Below are 20,431 nucleotides of genomic sequence, written 5' to 3'. Positions count from 1 at the left end.
TGCAGTGGGCTTTAAGGACTTTTTGGGGTGGTGGAAATGTTCTAAAACAGAATTGTGGTGAGAGTTGTATAACTATAAATTCACTGCAGATCACTTAATTATACATTTTAAATGGGTGAGTGTTTAATATGTAAATTATATTTCAAAAAAGCTGTAAAAAATAAAATGTGTACTACTAAAATGGCTCATTAAGATAACACGTTGTAGAGAAGGAACTGATTTAAAAACATTGTGCTTGTTCCATTTTAGTAATACCTAAATGATGGTGTTTTAGTTTTGAAAGTTTCTTGCACAGTTTGCAGTTCAGTTTTTCACATGGAAATGTTATTTCAATTTAAAGGCATTTAAAGCATACTTGAATTTCTAAGTGTAATCCAAATATTTCCTAGGATTCATCTGCCCAAGGGTAAAATTAAATTCACATTTTCATTAGTATATATATGTTACTAGTTGGAGAAATGCAGTTGGAGAAATGTTATCTGTTAGAGGTTGAATAATTGGAGAATCTTGATTGTCCCTGCCCTCAATTATCTTCCTGTTATTTCTAGATGTCTTCAAGTAGTATTCCACACAAACTTAACCAGTCCATTCTTATTTTAGTCTTTAATTCAACAAAGTTTTATTGAATGACTATTACTTGCATGACTCTGGGGACACAATGATAAACAAATTATGCCTACCTCCAGGAAGGGGTAACCACAGAGAGACACAAAACAACACATAAATTTCCTCCAAATGCTCACTTCCTTAAATCCTTTAAAGGAAGGTCCTAGCCATGACTAGTGCCTACATGAAATGACTAGCTTACCAGTGCCTACACGAAAAAATTGTTTTCTTACTGCTCCATCAGATATCAGCAGTACAGAGGCTAATCTGCAGAGGGACATTGCTAATATTCTGAACAGATATGGCAAAATCTTACTCCATCTGCTGTCAGGATTCTTCGCTTAGGCTCTGAAAGAGCATTGCATATGTCCTCAAATTCACAAGGTCCCTCACCAACACCAGTCCTTTCACTTTCAACCTCAGGTCACCTGGAAAATAAATATGATCTCCCTACTGCCTTCCTCTCCTTTTCATTTCCACTATAACACACTTACAACCACTGCCTTATGCGTAGATGCCTGGACTACATGCCAGGCACACAGACACACATATATTTCTCAATAAAGCCCATCATGACATCCTGCTGCAAGATGTAATCAATTAGCAGAGATGAAAGAAAACCCTATTTTTCTCTTGATTCTGAATTTTTACATGCGTGAAGTTCAGTATTTCTTAAAAAAACATTTTCAGAAGGCTGCTCATTTTAACATCAGGTATATGTGTGTTCCAGACATGTATCTATAGTTAGATGTATAAGTGAATAATAATAATAATAATAATAATAATAATAATAATAATAGCTGGTCTGAATTCTGAATTTTGATCATGTAAATATCTGAAATGAGTCAGAATTCAAATGTGAAAATTGCTAATGACAAAATGTTATTGAACTATATTACATCATAATAGACTTCCAGAAATATTGCATTAGACCCTCCAGGCTTATGTACAGATTATTTAAATTAGTCTTTATTATTGTTTTAATTAATGTTCTAATGAAGTATTTGTTCCAAACTTTTACCCAATTTTTATTAGTATTGTCATCTTTTTTATTTAGTTGAGTTATATATTCTGAATAGTAAGTCCTTTATTAGATATGTTTTACAAATATTTTCACCCAACCAGTGACTGCTTTTCATTTTCTTAAGTGTTTTAGAAAAGCAAAAGTTCTAATTTTGATGTGTTCAAAATTATCATTATTTTTCTTTTATCAGTCATCCTAAGATACTTTGCCTAAAACAAGATTTTATGTATTTTTTCCTGTTTACTTCCAGAATTTTACAGTTTGTTGCACTTACAGGTTTAATTATATGATCCATTTCAAGTTAATTTTTATATACAGTATGAGGTAAGGGTCAATGTTCCTATTTCCCATATAGATATACAATTTTTCCAGTTCAATTTGTTTAAAAGACTGTCTTTTCCCATCAAATTATTTTGGCACCTGTTTTTGAAAATCAGTTGACCATAGATGTGTTGGTATCTTTCTGTGCTCTATTTTGTTTCATGGATACCAATACTATGCAGCTTTGATTACTGTAGCATTATTGTAAACCTTGAAATTAAATAGTATAAGATCTCCAACTTTGCTCTCCTTCTTCAAATTGTTTTAGCTTGTTCAGATTCTTTTTATTTCCATATATATTTTAGAATCGTTTTATTTCAATTTCTATAAAAAAAAGTCCACTATTTTGATTGAAATCACACTGAAATCTATAAATAAATTTGGAGAGTGTAATATTTTTTAAATATTTAATCTTCTGATTCATGAAGAGACCTTTACTGTTTTTGTCTTCTATAATTTCATTTATAGAACACATTTTTTATGTTTATGTCTTCTATAATTTTTTGTCTTCTATAATTTTTCTTAAAAATGTTTTATAATTTTTAGTGTGCAGGCTTGCACATACTTCATGTTAGATTTATCCCTAGCTATTTCAATGATTAGCTTTTATGCTAATTTAAATGTATCTTTTATTTTTTTAATTGAGGTACATACAATAAAATGCATAAATCTTAATATACAATTCCATGAATTTTGCATGTATATTTTGACACTTACTTAAACCATCACCCAGATCAAGATATCAAATATCCTCACTAAATTTTCTCCCCTTCACTTATTTTACCCATTTCCTGACCCTCTGCCCTATGGCAAACACCAGTCTGTTCTTTATGTCTGTAAGTCTATTTCTGGTTTTTTTGTTTGTTCATTTGGTTTGTTTTTTAGATTCCACATATAAGTGAAATCATATGGCATTTTTCTTTCTCTGACTTTCACCTAGCATAATACTCTCTGGGTCCACCCACGATGTCACAAATGGCAGTATTTCTTTCTTTTTTATGGTTAATACTCCTTTGTATATATTCATTCCATCTTTTTTATCTATTAATCTACAAATGGGCATTTAGGTTTCTTCCGTACTTGTCTGTTATAAATAACACTGCAATAGGAGTGCATGCATCTTTCCCAAATTAGTGATTTTGTTTTCTTCGGGTAAATTCCAAGACATGGAATCCCTATGTCATTAGGTATTTCTATTTCTTGGTTTTTGAGAAACTTCCTTACTGTTTCCATATTGACTGCACTATCTTCAGTTGCACCAACAGTATCCAAGTGTTCCCTTTCCTCCACATTCTCATCAACACTTGTTATTTTCTAACTTGTTGTTATTAGCCACTCTGACAGGTGTTAGGTGTTATCTCATTGTGGTCTTGATTTGCATTTCCCTGATTCTTTGTGATGTTGAGTATCTTTTCATGTGTCTGTTGACCATCTTTATGTCTTCTTTAGGAAATGTCTATTTAGGTCCTCTGCCCATTTTTTAATCAGATTATTTGTTTATTTGGTGTTGAGTTGTATGAATTCTTATTTTTTTAATTGTAATTAAGGTATGATTGCTATACACTCTTATGAAGGTTTCACATGAAAAAACAGTATGGTTACTATATTTACCCATATTATCAAGTCCCCACCCATACCCCAATGCAGTCACTGTCCATCACTGAAGCAAGATGCCAAAGATCGACTATGTGCCTTCTCTGTGCTACACTGTTCTCCCCATGATCCCCCACACCATGTGTACTAAACATAATACCCCTCAATCCCCTTTTCCCTCCCTCTCCACCCGCCCTCCCATATCCCTCCCCTTTGGTAACCACTAGCTCATTCTTAGAGGCTCTGAGTCTGCTGCTATTTTGTTCCTTCAGTTTTGCTTCATTGTTATACTCCACAAATGAGGGAAATCATTTGGCATTTGTCTTTCTCTGCCTGGCTTATTTCACAGAGCATAATGTCCTCCAGCTCCATCCATGTTGTGGCAAATGGTAGGATTTGTTTCTTTCTTATGGCCGAATAGTATTCCATTGTGTATATGTACCACATCTTCTTTATCCATTCATCTACTGATGGACACTTAGGTGGCTTCCATATCTTGGCTATTTTAAAAAGTGCTGTGATAAACATAGGGGTGCATATGTCTTTTTGAATCTGAGAAGTTGTATTCTTTGGGTAAATTCCAAGGAGTGGGATTCCTGGGTCAAATGGTATTTCTACTTTTAGTTTTTGAGGAACCTCCATATTGCTTTCCACAATGGTTGAACTAGCTTACGTTCCCACCAGCAATGTAGGAGGGTTCCCCTTTCTCCACGTCCTCACCAGCATTTGTTGTTCTTAGTCTTTTCGATGCTGGCCATACTTACTGGTGTGAGGTGATATCTCATTGTGGTTTGAATTTGCATTTCCCTGATGATTAGTGATGTGGAGCATCTTTTCATGTGTCTGTGGCCATCTGAATTTCTTCTTTGGAGAACTGTCTCTTCATATCTTCTGCCCATTTGTTAATCGAGTTATTTGCTTTTTGGGTGTTCAGGCATGTAAGTTCTTTATATATTTTGGATGTTAACCCCTTGTCAGATACGTCATTTACAAATATATTCTCCCGTACTGCAGGATGACTTTTTTTTCTGTTGATGGTGTCCTTTGCCATAGAGAAACTTTTTAGTTTGATGTAGTCCCATGAGTTCATTTTTGCTTTTGTTTCCCTTGCTCGAGGAGATGCATTCAGGAAGAAGTTGCTCATGCTTATATTCAGGAGATGTTTGCCTATGGTGTCTTCTAAGAGTTTTATGGTTTCATGACTTACATTCAGGTCTTTAATCCATTTCGAGTTTACCTTTATGTATGGGGTTAAACAAAAATCCAGTTTCATTCTCTTGCATGTAGCTGTCCAGTTTTGCCAACACCAGCTGTTGAAGAGGCTGTCATTTCCCCATTGTATATCCATGGCTCCTTTATCATATACTAATTGACCATATATGGTTGGGTTTATATCTGGGCTCTCGTCTGTTCCATTGGTCTATGGGTCTGTTCTTGTGCCAGTACCAAATTGTCTTGATTACTGTGGCTTTGTAGCAGAGCTTGAAGTTGGGGAGCATAATGTGCCCAGCTTTATTCTTCCTTCTCAGAATTGCTTTGGCTATTTGAAGTCTTTTGTTGTTCCATATGAATTTTAGAATGATTTTCTCTAGTTCATTGAAGAATGCTGTTGGTATTTCAATAGGAATTGCATTGAATCCATAGATTGCTTTAGGCAGGATGGTCATTTTTACAATATTAATTCTTCCTAGCCATGAGCATGGGATGAGTTTCCATTTACTGGTATCTTCTTTAATTTCTCTTAAGAGTGTCTTGTAGTTTTCAGGGTATAGGTCTTTCAGATCCTTGGTTAGGTTTATTCCTATGTATTTTATTTTTTTTTGATGCAACTGTGAATGGAATTGCTTTCCTGATTTCTCTGTCTGATAGTTCATTGTTAGTGTATAGGAATGCCACAGATGTCTGTGTATTAATTTTGTATCCTGAAACCCTGCTGAATTCAGATATTAGATCTAGTAATTTTCTAGTGGATTCTTTAGTGTTTTTTATGTACAGTATCATGTCATCTGCAAACAGGGACAGTTTAACTTCTTCCTTGCCAATCTGGATGCCTTTTATTGCTTTGTGTTGTCTGATTGCCATGGCTAGGACCTCCACTGCTATGTTGAATTGAAGTGGGGAAAGTGGGCGTCCTTGTCTTGTTCCTGATCTTAAAGGAAAAGCTTTCAGCTTCTTGCTCTTAAGTATGATGTTAGCTGTGGGCTTGTCATACATGGCCTTTATTATGTTGAGGTACTTGCCCTCTATACCCATTTTGTTGAGAGTTTTTGTCATGAATGGATGTTGAATGTTTACAAATGCTTTTCAGCATCTATGGAGATGATCATGTGGTTGTTGTCCTTTTTGTTGATGTGGTGGATGATATTGATGGATTTTTGAATGTCATACCATCCTTGCATCCCTGGGATGAATTCCACTTGATGATGATGGATTATCTTTTTGATGTATTTTTTAATTTGATTTGCTAATATTTTGTTGAGTATTTTTGCATCTATGTTCATCAGGCATATTGGTCTGTAATTTTCTTTTTTTGTGGTGTCTTTGCCTGGTTTTGGTATTAGAGTGATGCTGGCCTCATAGAATGAGTTTGGAAGTATTCCCTTTTCTACTCTTTGGAAAACTTTAAGGAGGATGGGTATTAGGTCTTTACTAAATGTTTGATAAAATTCAGCGGTGAAGCCATCTGGTCCAGGAGTTTTGTTCTTAGGTAGTTTTTTGATTACCAGTTTGTTTTCATTACTTCTAATTGGTCTGTTCAGATTTTCTGTTTCTTCCTTGGTCAGCCTTGGAAGGTTGGATTTTTCTAGAAACTTGTTCATTTCCTCTAGGTTATCCAGTTTGTTAGCATATATTTTTCATAGTATTCTCTAACAATTCCTTGAATTTCTGTGGTGTCCATAGTGATTTTTCCTTTCTCATTTCTGATTCTGTTTATGTGTGTAGACTCTGTTTTTTGCTTGATAAGTCTGGCTAGGGGTTTATCTATTTTGTTTATTTTCTTGAAGAACCAGTTCTTGCTTTCATTGATTCTTTCTATTGTTTTATTCTTTTTGATTTTATTTATTTATGCTCTAATCTTTATTATGTCCCTCCTTCTACTGACTTTGGGCCTCACTTTTTCTTCTTTTTCTAGTTTCATTAATTGGGAGTTTAGACTGCTTATATGGGAGTGTTGTTCTTTCCTGAGGTAGGCCTGTATTGAAATATACTTTCCTCTTAGCACAGGACTGGCTGTGTCCCACAGATTTTGCAGTGTTGAATTATAGCTGTCATTTGTCTCCATATATTGCTTGATCTCTGCTTTTATTTGGTCATTGATCCATTAGTTATTTAGGAGCATGTTGTGAAGCCTCCAGGTGTTTGTGGGATTTTTCATTTTCTTTGTGTGATTTCTTTCTAGTTTCACACCTTTGTGGTCTGAGCAACTGGTTGGTACAATTTCAATCTTTTTGAATTTACTGAGGCTCTTTTTGTGGCCTAGTATATGATCTATTCTTGAAAATGTTCCATGTGTACTTGAGAAGAATGTTTATTCTGCTGCTTTTGGGTATAGAGTTCTGTACATGGCTGTTAGGTCCATCTGCTCTAATGTGTTGTTCAGTGCCTCTGTGTCCTTACTTATTTTCTGTCTGGTTGATCTGTCCTTCAGAGTTAGTGGAGTGTTGAAGTCTCCTAGAATGAATACATTGCATTCTATTTCCCCTTTAATTCAGTTAGTATTTGTTTCACATATGTAGGTTCTCCTGTTTTGGGAGCATAGATATTTATAATGGCTATATCTTCTTGTTGGATTGACCCTTTTATCATTATGTAATGTCCTTCTTTCTCTCTTGTGACTTTCTTTGTTTTGAAGTCTATTTTGTCTGATATAAGTATTGCAACTCCTGCTTTTTTCTCTCTATTAGTTGCATGAAATATCTTTATCCATCCCTTCACTTTTAGTCTGTATATGTCTTTGGGTTTAAAGTGAGTCCCTTGTAGGCAGCATATAGATGGGTCTTGTTTTTTTATCCATTCAGTGACTCTCTGTCTTTTGAATGGTGCATTCAGTCCATTTACATTTAGGATGATTACCAATAGGTATGTACTTATTGCTGTTGCAGGCTTTTGATTCGTGGTTACCAAAGATTCAAGGTTAACTTCCTTACTCTCTAAGAGTCTAACTTAACTCACTTAATATGCTATTACAAACACAATCTAAGGGTTCTTTTCTTTTTCTCCTCCTTTTTCTTCCTCCTCCTTTCTTTATATATTAGGTATCATATTCTGTAGTCTTTGTCTATCCCTTGATTGACTTTGGGGATACTTAATTTAATTTTGCATTTGCTTAGTAATTAGCTATTCTACTTTCCTTACTGTGGTTTTATTACCTCTGGTGACAGCTTTAAACCTTAGGAACACTTCCATCTATAGCAGTCCCTCCAAAATAGACTGTAGATACGGTTTGTGGGAGGTAAAGTCTCTCATCTTTTTAATCCCTCCTTCAAATTTAAATGATAATCTTCCCGGATAAAGTAATCTTGATTCCAGGCCCTTCTGCTTCATTGCATTAGATACATCATGCCACTCCCTTGTGGCCTGTAAGGTTTCTGCTAAGAAGTCTGATGTTAGCCTGATGGGCTTTCCTTTGTATGTGATCTTATTTCTCTCTCTGGCTGCTTTTACCAGTCTGTCCATATCCTTGACCTTTGCCATTTTAATTAGTATATGTCTTGGTGTTGTCTTCCTTGGGTCCCTTGTGTTGGGAGATCTGTGCACCTCCATGGCCTGAGAGACTATCTCCTTTTCAGCAACTCCCTCCTCAAAGGCACTTTCTATTCCTTTCTCTCTCTCTTCTTCTTCTGGTACCCCTATAATGGAACTGTTGTTCCGTTTGGCTTGGTCACACAGTTCTCCCAATATTCTTTCATTCTTAGAGATACTTTTTTCTCTCTGTGCCTCACCTTCTTTGTATTCCTCTTCTCTAGTTTCTGTTTCATTTATCATCTCCTCCACTGTATCCAATCTGCTTTTAATAACCTCCATTGTGCTCTTCAATGATTGGATCTTCAACGAGAATTCATTCCTGAGTTCTTGAATATCTTCCCATACTGCCATTAGCATGTTAATGATTTTTATTTTGAACTCCCTTTCAGGAAGAGTTATGAGGTCCATGTTATCTTTCTCAGGGGTTATATTAATTTTACTCTGTGACCATGTTCCTTTGGCATTTCATATTTGTATATGGTGCCCTCTAGTGTCCAAAAGCTCTACTCTCTGGAGCTGCTCAGCCCCTGAAGCAATGTTGGGGGTTGTAGGGGAGCAGTATTGGTGCCTGGGGGGAGGAAAGAGCTGTTTCCTGCTTCCCAGCTGCTATGCCTGTCTCCACTGTCTGAACCAGTGGTTGGAGCACACAGGTATAACCTTTTGTCGCAGAGCAGCTGAATATGGATCCCTGCTTTCCACAAGCAGCTGTAATCTCAGTCTTTCCAGGAATTCTTCCTGTCTTAGCTTTCCAACCCTGTAATCACGAGAGTATCATGAAAGCACCATGAAATGTAGGTTTGTGCTCTCATAACATATCTCCGTAGTTAGGTATTCAGCAGTCCCAGGCCTCCACTCACTCCCCTCTCCGTTTCTCTTCCTCCTGCCAGTGAGCTGTGGTGGGGGAAGGGCTTGGGTCCTGCCGGGCCACACCTTTAGTATGTTACCCTGCTCCGTGAGGTCTGCTCTTTTCTCCATGTGTATGCAGTCTGGAGCAGTCTTCTTTCCTGTTGCTCTCTCAGGATTAGTTGTATTAATTATATTTTCGTATTATATGCGGTTTTATAAGGAAGCCTCTGTCTCACCTCTCACACCACCATCTTTAATCCTCTCCCGAGTTGTATGTTTTTTTTATATATTTTGGTTACTAACCCCTTATTAGATATATTATTTGCAAATATATTTTCCAATGCAGTGGGGTGAGGTTTCATTTTGTTGATGGTTTCTTAGGCTGTGCAGAAGCCTTTCAGTTTGATGTAGTCCCACTGTTCACATTTGTTTTTGTTTCTTTTTCCTGGGGAGACTTATCCAGAAACAAATTACTACTGCCAGTGTTCAAGAGTTTACTGCTTATGTTTTCTTCTAAGCGTTTTATGGTTTCAGGTTTTATATTTAGGCCTTTAATCCACTTTAAGTTTATTTTTGTGTAAGATGTATTTTTATTTCAGTTTCCATTTGTTCATTGTTCACACTATGATTTTAAGAAAAATTGTAAGCAGTATTCTGAGTAGTATGGATTAAGACAAAAGGAACTAATACTAAATGATCATTCTTTTAATGAAGAAGAAAAAACAGCAACAAAATCACTGAATAACAAAAGCAATGTGAAAAAATTGTCATTCATGACTATTACTTTCACTTTCATATTCAAGGGTGGAAATTACTATTTGTTCATAATGAATGATAGTAGAACACATGCCCAGAGAAAAGTGAATAAGAAAAGGCCATTGACCGAGAGTCAGGAGGCCTAGATGTGAATCATTACCTGCATACTGAAAAAGTATATAATTCAAGATAAATAAACCTTCACAAATATTCCCTTCTTTTTCATTTTTTTTCAACTTACATTTGGTGAGTGTTCACAAAGAGACAAACACTATGCCAGCTGTCATAAACTAGGAAGAATCCTATACTCCATATCCTTAAAGGATTGTAATGAAAGCTCAAATAACAAAGACTTACATGAAATATTTTGGTAAATTAAAATATAAATTGAATGTGCTACTATTATGTTGACTATAATTATGCCACAAAAATCCACATTTATAGCTGCTGTTACTTTAATACAGAGATTATACAAAAAATAAGAAAATAGCTGTAAAAAAAATCTGAATGAGTTATAGCTACAGAATCCTAAAATTAATCTCTCCATGGCACACTAAAACCTTTTCTCTTCTATTACACTGTAATCATATGGTACAAGTACTATGTAAATCCATAGATATGGATGAAGCTTGACTTGTCATTTTTAAACCCTACGAAGGGAAAGAATGGGCTTAAAATTTATATAAAATTTTCTTCCAGATGAAGGAGATAGTCTTATTAATATCTATTAATAGGAGACCTGCTGCTGACAATTTTTCTATTAGGAATCTGGCAAACTCACAAATATGACAGATGGATTGAGAATTCAAAAGTATGCCAAACATTTTATGCAAAGTGAATAAGTCAAAAGATATGCCAATTTCCCTGGTTATAGATTAATAGCCACATAAAAATATTCATGTTTTTGGTCATCATATCTTGTAAATTCCTTGAGAAATACTTTTTTTGTGTTTTGTATTTTTTATTTTTTTAGGTTTGATTCTCATAAAGGCTTTTGGTGTCAGTTACTGGAAGAAGGTAAAACAAAATGCCTTGGAAGGAGCAAAGGAAGAAAATACTCTCCAATGGATCCTGATGTAAGTACAGAGATTTAAAATACAAACTAAATAAGAAAAATTATTAATAATAATATATCCATTTTATCAAAAAGTGGTTAAAATCAAAATTGAACCTTTCTAAAATGTAAAAGTGACATTTAAATTTCAATGCATACAGGATGCTTGTTTTGATTTCTCCAATGCCTGTCATGCAAGAATAAAAGAAGACAATAGAAGTTGCTGTTTGGAATGAGAACAGAGAAGGCAAATCTCATTCCAAGGAAATAATATGTTCACAGAAATTTTAACACTAAAAATATTAAGTGAAATCAAGACACAAACTTTGTCAACTGGAAATTGAAAACAGAACCAAAAGATTTCTATTTGTTTCATTGTGTCACTCTACAGTGGTTAAGTATGGCCTGCATAAGAATATTGACTACTGTTATACTAAGCTTCAAATGATTAGTATGCTAATAAGACAAATTAATTTATTTCCCAAGTATTTAACATACTTGCTGATAGATAATTTAAGTTTAGGAGAAGAGAGATACCCAAACTGTGGTCTGTAACTAGCACTTCATGTTTGTTTTGTTCAGAATAGTGATGAAAATCAGTGCTATTAGTTTGTAGACCCTGTACTTTTACCTTAATGTTTCTTTCACATATATTAAAATTTATTAATATTATTTTGATTTCATAATCAATCCAGTTAATGTGTGGTTTGGACTTATGAATGCAAGTAGACTGATTTGGTTAAAAAAATTTTGTAACTCAGAAACTAAAATATTACTTGGTTTTTTTTCACCCACAATATTTAATACATCATGTTAACTAAGAGTTCTACAGAGGTCTAAGAATACTAAGATGGTCTAAAGTTACTTGAATACTTTTTGAATACTTCAAGACTATGAGGACCTTTTTTTTTAATACAACCTGATAGAGACAGGGCCTATCCTCATTAAACCCATAATTAAATTCTATCTAAAAGGCATTGTGGGGGTTCTTCCTGTTGTTTTGATAAACTGTATTCTCAAAACCATAGTTTTCTTTGGCTATTAAAATAGACCTTCAGAGCACTGTGAAAACAATCCTCATACATTAAAAGAAATTCAAAAGCTATTTCCATAGTGTTTCAAGAAAACGATATAAAATATATCATTTTCATTTATGTAAAGCTATTTATATGTTATTAAAACTAAAATGTTTAAAAGACACTATAGAACATTTTCCTTAGCATTTTATCTTTCTCCTATCAAACTGACTTACTGAGACATAATATTAAAATTTGGTGGCAGAGAAAAATAAGAAAAAATACAACCTCAGGATATCAGTACTCCTACATCTCTCAACAAGGTTACTGTGTAGTCATAAGATCTGCTTTTACTCAAATACTTCTGACACTAATGTGTGGGGCTTCCATACCAAGCAATTCTCCAATTTTCTGCAGACACCAACTAGATGTCCTATAATTTAATTCAATTCTGACACTAACTACCCAGAGTTAGCTCAAACTCCACAGGATAAGGGCTCAGTCCCATAAGACTATCCCCCACCCCCTTCAGACTCAAAGAGCAAGTAGTGGGTTCCAGATTACTCACACTTCTATCCAACTTGGCTACACATCCCTCCATCACCCCTTCCCCAGGTTATATAATTTGTAGCAGTTCACAGGACTCAGGGAAACACTTTATTATTACCAGGGAAACACTTTACTTCCTATTATTAGAAAGGATAGAAATGAATAACCAGATGAAGAGGTATATAGCACAGGGTCTGCAAGGGTCCTGAGCACAGAAGCTTCTGTCCCTGTAGAGTTTGCAATGTGCCACCTTCTCAGCATGTGGATACATTTACCAACCCTGAAGTTCTCCAAATCCCTTCATTTAGGCTTTTGATAGAGTTTCCATTACTAGCCATGATTCATTAAAGCATTAGCCATGACTATTGAATCAACCTCCAATCCCTTTTTCCATTCTCCAGAGGCAGAGTGGGGCTGAAAGTTCCAACCCCCTAATCATATTTTGGGGTTTGGTTCTTCTGGCAGCCAGGCCCCCATGTGAAGTTATCGAGGGCTCCACTAAGAGACATTTCATTAGCATAAACTGAGGTATGGTTTAAAGGAGTTCATTATGAATAATAAAAGACATTCCTCTCACCCCTATCACTCAGGAAATAACAAGGATTTTAGGAGTTATGTACCAGGAACCAGAGATGAAAAACAAATATATATTTCTCATTACATATTATAAAAGTCTGTATTATTATTCCCTCTCATTACATTATTTTGTATGAGTTTGCATATATAGTCAGACTACATTGGCATACATTAGCAAATACCGTATCTGTGATCTTACCATCTAAAATATTATCTTCTGAATTATTGTCGGATAACAATATGTGTACAACACATCCTGCGTATCACCTAGTTCTTGTCCTAGTAACTTTTGATCTGAACATATTAGATTCTCGATATATTGTACTTTGCAAACCTCCTATCAGTTATCTTGCATTAATGAGGGAGCAGAATAACAAGGGGAAGGGGTACTTGATTAAGGGGCAATGATTATGTGGACACACATACACACATAAAAGGAGAGATGATAAAAGTTTGCCTACAAAGGCAGAACTGACACAGGCAGCCAGATTTTAAAATGATGCCCAAAAAGCCAATAAATTGAGGTATGGTAGAAATAATCCTCAGTTATCAGAAGGTTCAATACAAGCTCCAAGAGGATAGAAAGTAGAAATGGATTTCAGGAGGTTCGATTCTGAAGTTCGTTAAGGTACTGGACAATCACTTACCCTGTGGAAATCTCTAAGCAGCAGGCTAACAGGAGCTGGGCAGCCCCAGGCTGGTGTTACACCAAGCAGGGCTTCAGTCATAAAGGAACAATGTGAAGTGAGACATTAAAAGAGAATATAATGGGAAGTTCAGGAACTCAGACTCTACACACAGACCTAGGCTCCTCACTGGATTCCAGGTCTGGCTGGCAGCATGGAAGTGCACAGTTATCAGGCTCCAGATGCGGTATCTGAGAAATACAATTTATCTGCCCCTTTCTGGCCTGAGTATGCCAGCTGGGCCTATAGGTGGTTTAGAAATAATGACTGAGGAAGACCAAAAATAGAGAAATGAGACTCACTGGCACCTGCACCACACAAAGGTTTGGTTCTCCCTCGGTCACAGTAATGGGTAGACTATAGCTCAAATGTCCAGTCTAGCTCCAGTGGTTATGATTATTGCAAAAATCACTAGCTTACATTGAAATTTTTAATACAATAGCAGATATTTTTTATAACATTTTAAATGGAGTACCAGATATGACACTTAAAAAGAATAGCAGAAGAAATTAAAGACTTTTGAAGGTTCAACCCAACTAAAAATCTAAGAATACTCTAAAGCAGGGAGGTATAGATACAGAGGCAGAAATCCCCCTTCCACAGCATTCCTACCAATAGTCATTGAAAGTATACACAAACCCACTACATGCCATCTCATAACACAGCCCTTTCCATTTTCAGCAGTTTGAATTATTGAAGTATTGTACTTTATTGAAGAGAAATCAACCTCCCTCCAAGTCAAAATAGTTTACAATGTATTCTTTTCCTTCCTTGGGTCAAAGAGTACAAATATATCAGGTTATGTTTAGCTGGTTTACCTACTACATTTTTAAGGCTTAACCCAGTACTGCTTTAGCCCTGAGTGTTTTGTATATTCCTTAAAAGATCTCTCAACCTCCAAAATCTACTATAAATTAATGATGACAGGAGTATTTTATATTACAAATTTACTAAACTAACTCTCCAAAGTTAGGGTAATTTTAATAGTGCATAGTATTGGACCCAATCAGTTGTTGCAGCTATATTTCTACCAAAACAACCTAGTTATTTTAACATTTAATTCTGCACAGTAAGCCATGTTTAATATGAAAGTTCTTTCCCTAGTATGTATGTATGTAGAGTGTGTATTTTGAAGAACAGAGACACTGTATTTATGCTGTGATAAATAAATAGTCCATATGCTTAACATAAATTTTAAGCCAGGTACAATATACTTGATACAGATTTAAACGTCATCAAAGTATATGAAATGTACTTTAATAAACAAAGTAAAATGTACTTTTATCTCCTCACACCTCAGAGCAGAGCATTTCTATCAAGCTACTATCGAGATCACAACGTGGAACTCTCAAAGCTGCTGCACAAACTGGGGCAGCCTCTGCCATCCTGGCTGAGACAAGAGCTGCAGAAAGTGAGATAGCACAGAGAAAGGACTTCCTGAGTATCCAGCTTCCATGTAACAATCTCCTTTCCCAAAACTTCTGGAAGCTACCAAAAGGCTGTTTAAAAATATACCTCTTCAAATGAGAAAAGAGAATAGAGTTCCTTTCATGTGCTGGCATGTGGATGATGAGGACAAAAATGAAAAAAGAAAAATATCTGTTACTAGTCTTGAGGCCTATGGCCTTTCTCTTACCCATATCGGAGCCTGTGGGATTGTAGACTACTGTGTACTCATGTGGAAGTCAATTGCAATCAATATAAATATCAAACACAATGCAGAACTGTTCCATTTCATAGTAATATTTACACTTTTATATATATCAACTAAGATTGTGTCTCTGTAGATTTTTAGACCACTGTTTGCCTGTACAATGTTTTCTTATTTATTCTACAAAGTGTCCTACGAAACAAGAAGCAAAATAAACATCATAATGTAGCATTAAATGTCAAAGGCATAGAACCCATGAAAAATGTTTGCCAAAATATAAATCCACAGAAGTATTTAGAAAGAATTATAAATTATAATTTGCGCTAGATCAGAGTGGAAAAGTTACATATGAGCTTTCTCCGCATCAAATACAATTAAGTGCTGTAACAAGAAAAAGTGACTTTCCATAACATAGTTCAGTGCATTTATGTAAAAGTTACTAAGTCTTCTGTAATCATTATGTAATCGTTATACTGAAAGATATGTTGTAAAGCCATTGGATGGTAAATAGAAAGGCACTGAGGATGGAAATACAGTTAACAATACTGTAAAGTATACAGACTAAATCCTGTAAAGGGGAGAAATTGTAGGGTCTGAAGGTACATCATTGAAAACTTATGTCCCTTTTCTGTGAGCTACATATCTACTCTTGTCTTCCTCGTGGATTTTACAGACACACTTGCATAGAATCTGAGGTAAGTGTCATGTTCAGTAACAGATTGACATTTAAATGTGAACAACTTTTTTTTTTGTTCCCCAGAACAAAATCTATTAAATAAAAACTAAGGACAGTTTCTCTAGATATGTTAGGTTATTTACTTTTAAATTATAGAAAACTATGAGATAGTTCAAAATGGAATTGTATAATGTAGAGGTTTACAACAAAAACAAATTAATATATGATTCTGAATCTGACATTTGCAATGATATTTTTAATACAAGGCAGAAAAAAATAAGTAGGGCCAAGTTCCATTTTTTTTAGAATATTTCATATATCACTCTCGTGGAAGACAGCAGAACATAGTCACATTTATGGCTTATCTACTAATTAAATAAAGGAAGTACAAAGATGAGCCAGGGATGGTTCTCAAAATATATTTACAGTTATATTTTTAACTGATTACATGATTAGTAAAGTATTAAAAAAATGAAGCTATACTTATTTCCTGTGCTTATATTTACTTAATTTTTAAATGTCCTGTAGACATAAAACTTTAAGTAATAAATAAATTCCCTGCTATGATTACATAAGTAAGCCTTTATAAAGTGTTTTCAAAAGTGTGATTAGATAAAAAAGATATACAAGAAAAATCTATAGCCCAAATATTTTCATTGTCACTATAATGTGTGTAAACTAACTCTGTCATTCAGTAATTTGAAAACAAATTTTGAGATCTGTCCATTTACTATAAAGTTTTAAAATGACATTATAATTATAATGTTTTTAAGTTTTATATACCCAAATGATATACTAATTTTTAAACCAGCTATTATCAGAAAGAATTGGAGAAAAAACAGTCCCTTGGACAACATGGCAAATTCAGTCTCCATGCTTACTGCTGCCTGTTTTGAAACAGCACATGTACAACACGCTAGGAAAATGAAGATAGTCTTTCCACTAATTTAAGAAAACTGGCATATAGGGTCAAACGTAGTGAGAATGGACCCTAGTAGCTACATACAGTATCATGTTTTATTTTGACAACATTTCTGATAAAAAAAAAAACACAAAGAAAAACTGATACACTTATGTTTTAATGATGAGATGTATATTTAAAATTCTAAACAATGCTGTTAATGGCATAATTTTGTCTAGGTAAGCTGAGTCAGCTGAACAACTCAGACCTTAAGATTATGTTGAAAACATACTGCATCCTTGTCTAATGAAAGGATATGATACCAAAATTTACTCATTCACAGTACAGCTATTATGCCACCTATAGCTGCAAACCTTTGAAAGGATTTTGACCACTCAGTGTACCTTGGAGACAACATCAAATTCTAGAGGACATGAATGCTTTTTATATTTACACTCCAGCAGGTTATTATGCTATTCTGAAAGTAACATAAATACACATGAGAAAAGACTGAGTGAGAATGTGATTAAAACTAGCTTTGTGTAGAATTCCTTTTTCATTACTTAAAATATGAAACTTCCTCAGGAAGAAATGAAATGGTTATTTCAATGTTTATAAGCTATAATATTCTTGTCATTCACATTGAATGAAAATTACTGGAAACATTTTTTTCTCTGATTTTTTTAAAATAAAAATCCTGGATATAATTCTGATAGTAGCATGGTACCTCAAATGAACAACAATAAACTGTGATAAGAAAATCAAGAGTTTGGGCCTGTGGTTTTAGGTAATAAGTAGGTATCTGGTTGTTTGTGTTTGTCTGAGAACAGAGTGGGAGGTGGTTATAGAACATAGATACCACTAATATAATTCAAAATGGAGACATGCATGGAAAACTTCCAAGTTCTCCAATCTGGAATACATTTGATGCCCAATTTTCTATCTAAATATGTTATTCTTACTCTATCTCCTCCAGGACCAGCTGATGACTAGTTAATAAACCAACCCCATCAATGTTAGTGGCTTCTAATTACTTACATTATTATGCTTCCCAGAGATATGAGCACTGCAATTTCTAGAAGAAATGGCCAGCACTGTTCAGATTATTTTAGTAAGAATTGAAATTATGCTCTATAGCTGAGTTCTATTCTGCCAAAGCTGACTCTGCTTGGTCACCACCTAGAATACAGTTGCGGCCTTCTTCCTGCCCACCATCACATGCACATGCACACGCACACACCCATCCCCAACAGTTGGCAGTCATGCGAAGAGCAAAGAATCCTCAAAATGAAATTATTTGTGTTGACTTGAAATATTTACCTCCTAGAGTAGACTCAATTTCATAAGTTTAAGCATGAGTTTTACCTTTGAGACTGAAAGCTAAAGACACAGTGTGACACTGATTCCATTGCCAAGAAAATCTAGAATCTACTTTGAATAAGCCTCTCACCTGTGGCGAAGGGTACTTAACAGAATTTCAGGGACACTTGCCGCATCCAGTGCTACTGCTACTTCTTGCCATTTATCACCCTCAGGGTGTTGTTTATGCATTCTCTAGATAGTCAGTGCTCTTAACAAATGTCACAAAGAATTTGTTCATTTATTAATATAATGAAATGTATTTTTTAACTTTCTCTTGCACCTTCTTTCATTAATCTTACAACTGTCTTAATCTTTGAGTTTCCATCATTTCTCAGTCTATTCCCAAAAGTTATAAATACAAAGATTAATAAATGACTAAAATTGGAACCAGCTATATTTTTACCATCTCCTTTGGAACATCTCTTAAAGAAAGAGGACTCATGACTAGTGTCAATAAGCACTTAAGAAAGACATTCACTTGCCAGATTCAGGACAAATATTTCCTTAGCAATCCCTTTCAAGGAAGTCAAAGCAAATTTTACAAATTAAATACTCACAACATAAAGTCACCAAGATATTGTTAGGAAGAATTTATTTACCCACCTTTTACCATACAGAAAACTGACTGAAATGTGAAACATTTCCAAAATGCACAGGATCTGTAACAAGTTTTATATAAAACTGTCTACATCAAGCTGCTTCTTGGTTATGAGGGAATAAATTAAGTGCAGGAAATGCCTGCTGTCTACATTTCTGATGCCAAAATGCTGTATTTCAAATCAATAACTGAAATGGAAACCAGATCTTGCTCTTGAATTATTATGCATAATTTATACAGTTGGACCAGAGAAGATTGGTCTTCTTTTCTCTATTTGGTGAATAATATTCTGAATCTGAATTTTTTCAATCTTAAACACTTTAAACAGAAATGCAAGTTCAAAATTCTATATGCTTTTAGGGCTTTAGTGTATCCTTTCAAAACTTAAGTCCTTCAAAGCAACCAAAACTTTTAAAGGCCCATAAAACATAAACTATCAAAAACTAAAGTTTATTTTACATACAAATGAATAAATTGACATACTTATAAAAAGTTAAATATTGTAATTATAAAAAGAAAAGTTGCTGTGAAAATATAACATTAAACAATGCTCATTCCCACCTATAGTCAACTTGATAAAACCATACTGTTTCTCTTCCCAAGTAATTACAGGAACGTTCTCAGTACATGGGAATAACAGAGAGGATAGAGTGGACTGTAGTCTAATACCTGTTCTTAACTAATAGCACTGGGTAGGTCACTTTTCCTTTTGGGGCCTCAATTTCCCTATCTGTCAACAGAAGTCAAATATGATCATTGGTAGCCACTTTTCCCGTTGCTTTATTTTATCAGTTAATTGTTATATTTGACTCTCTTTGTCTCTCACACATTCTGCCACAGGGTAGGAGCCATGAATTACCTAGATGGTAAAACTAGAAGCAGAAATTGGGCTGAGTAGCTCAGCCTTTCCTTCCTCAGTTCTTTGGAGAACACTCTGGCCTGCTTTTGGCCCGTGATAAGTTCAGCAGAAATGGACCTATGTTTAAGTACATTATTTAAAGCCACAAACATGATAAAAAAGAACTAGAAACAAAAATAAAAATATAAATGTATTTTCAAAAATTAGGAAGATGAGCAAGAATGAAAATGAGGAACAATAATAAAAATAAGCTAAATGTCTCATCCTTCATGTGGGAAGCCAACAGATACTGCTTAAATTTGGCAAAGCAAGAAATAAAGGGTAATTGGAGTTATGGAGGTAATCAACACAACTTAAAATGGTAAAAGGGAGTTCTTTGATAAATGTGACTAGAGTGTCAAGTAATTACAGGGATTATAATTACAAGAAATGTGAGACCAGGAAGAAATATTTGAATGTTCGTTTCTAAGCACATGTACTACCATTATCACAATAGCAATAATCTTTTATTTTTAAAAGATAAGTCTAAATATTCAGGACTAACAGTCCTGACAAGCTGGTGAGGAGATAACAGACTTAAGAAATCTAAGTAGCAGCTGACTTTAGCATCA

At 34.7% G+C, this 20,431-nt stretch overlaps 1 protein-coding gene and 1 long non-coding RNA gene across 3 annotated transcripts in view; one reads left to right on the top strand and one right to left on the bottom strand.

Moving 5' to 3' along the window:
- NDST3 (N-deacetylase and N-sulfotransferase 3) overlaps positions 1-18,625 on the top strand; it is a 199,387-nt gene extending 180,762 nt beyond the window's left edge. For both annotated transcript variants that reach the window (XM_073237117.1, XM_073237118.1), the window contains exons 13-14: positions 10,866-10,968; positions 15,074-18,625. In XM_073237117.1, the coding sequence (XP_073093218.1) occupies positions 10,866-10,968; positions 15,074-15,193 (223 nt within the window). In that variant the 3' untranslated portion in view covers positions 15,194-18,625. The remainder of the gene's footprint in view (positions 1-10,865; positions 10,969-15,073) is intronic.
- The window catches only part of LOC140849572 (uncharacterized), a 40,124-nt gene that overhangs the window by 5,895 nt on the left and 13,798 nt on the right, over positions 1-20,431 (bottom strand). The window lies entirely within an intron of this gene.

Source organism: Manis javanica, chromosome 5 (assembly GCF_040802235.1).
Source record: "Manis javanica isolate MJ-LG chromosome 5, MJ_LKY, whole genome shotgun sequence".
NCBI classification, from domain to species: Eukaryota; Metazoa; Chordata; class Mammalia; order Pholidota; family Manidae; genus Manis; species Manis javanica.
The sequence above is the reverse complement of the archived record's forward strand: the minus strand, read 5'-3'. Positions and strand labels throughout refer to the sequence as shown.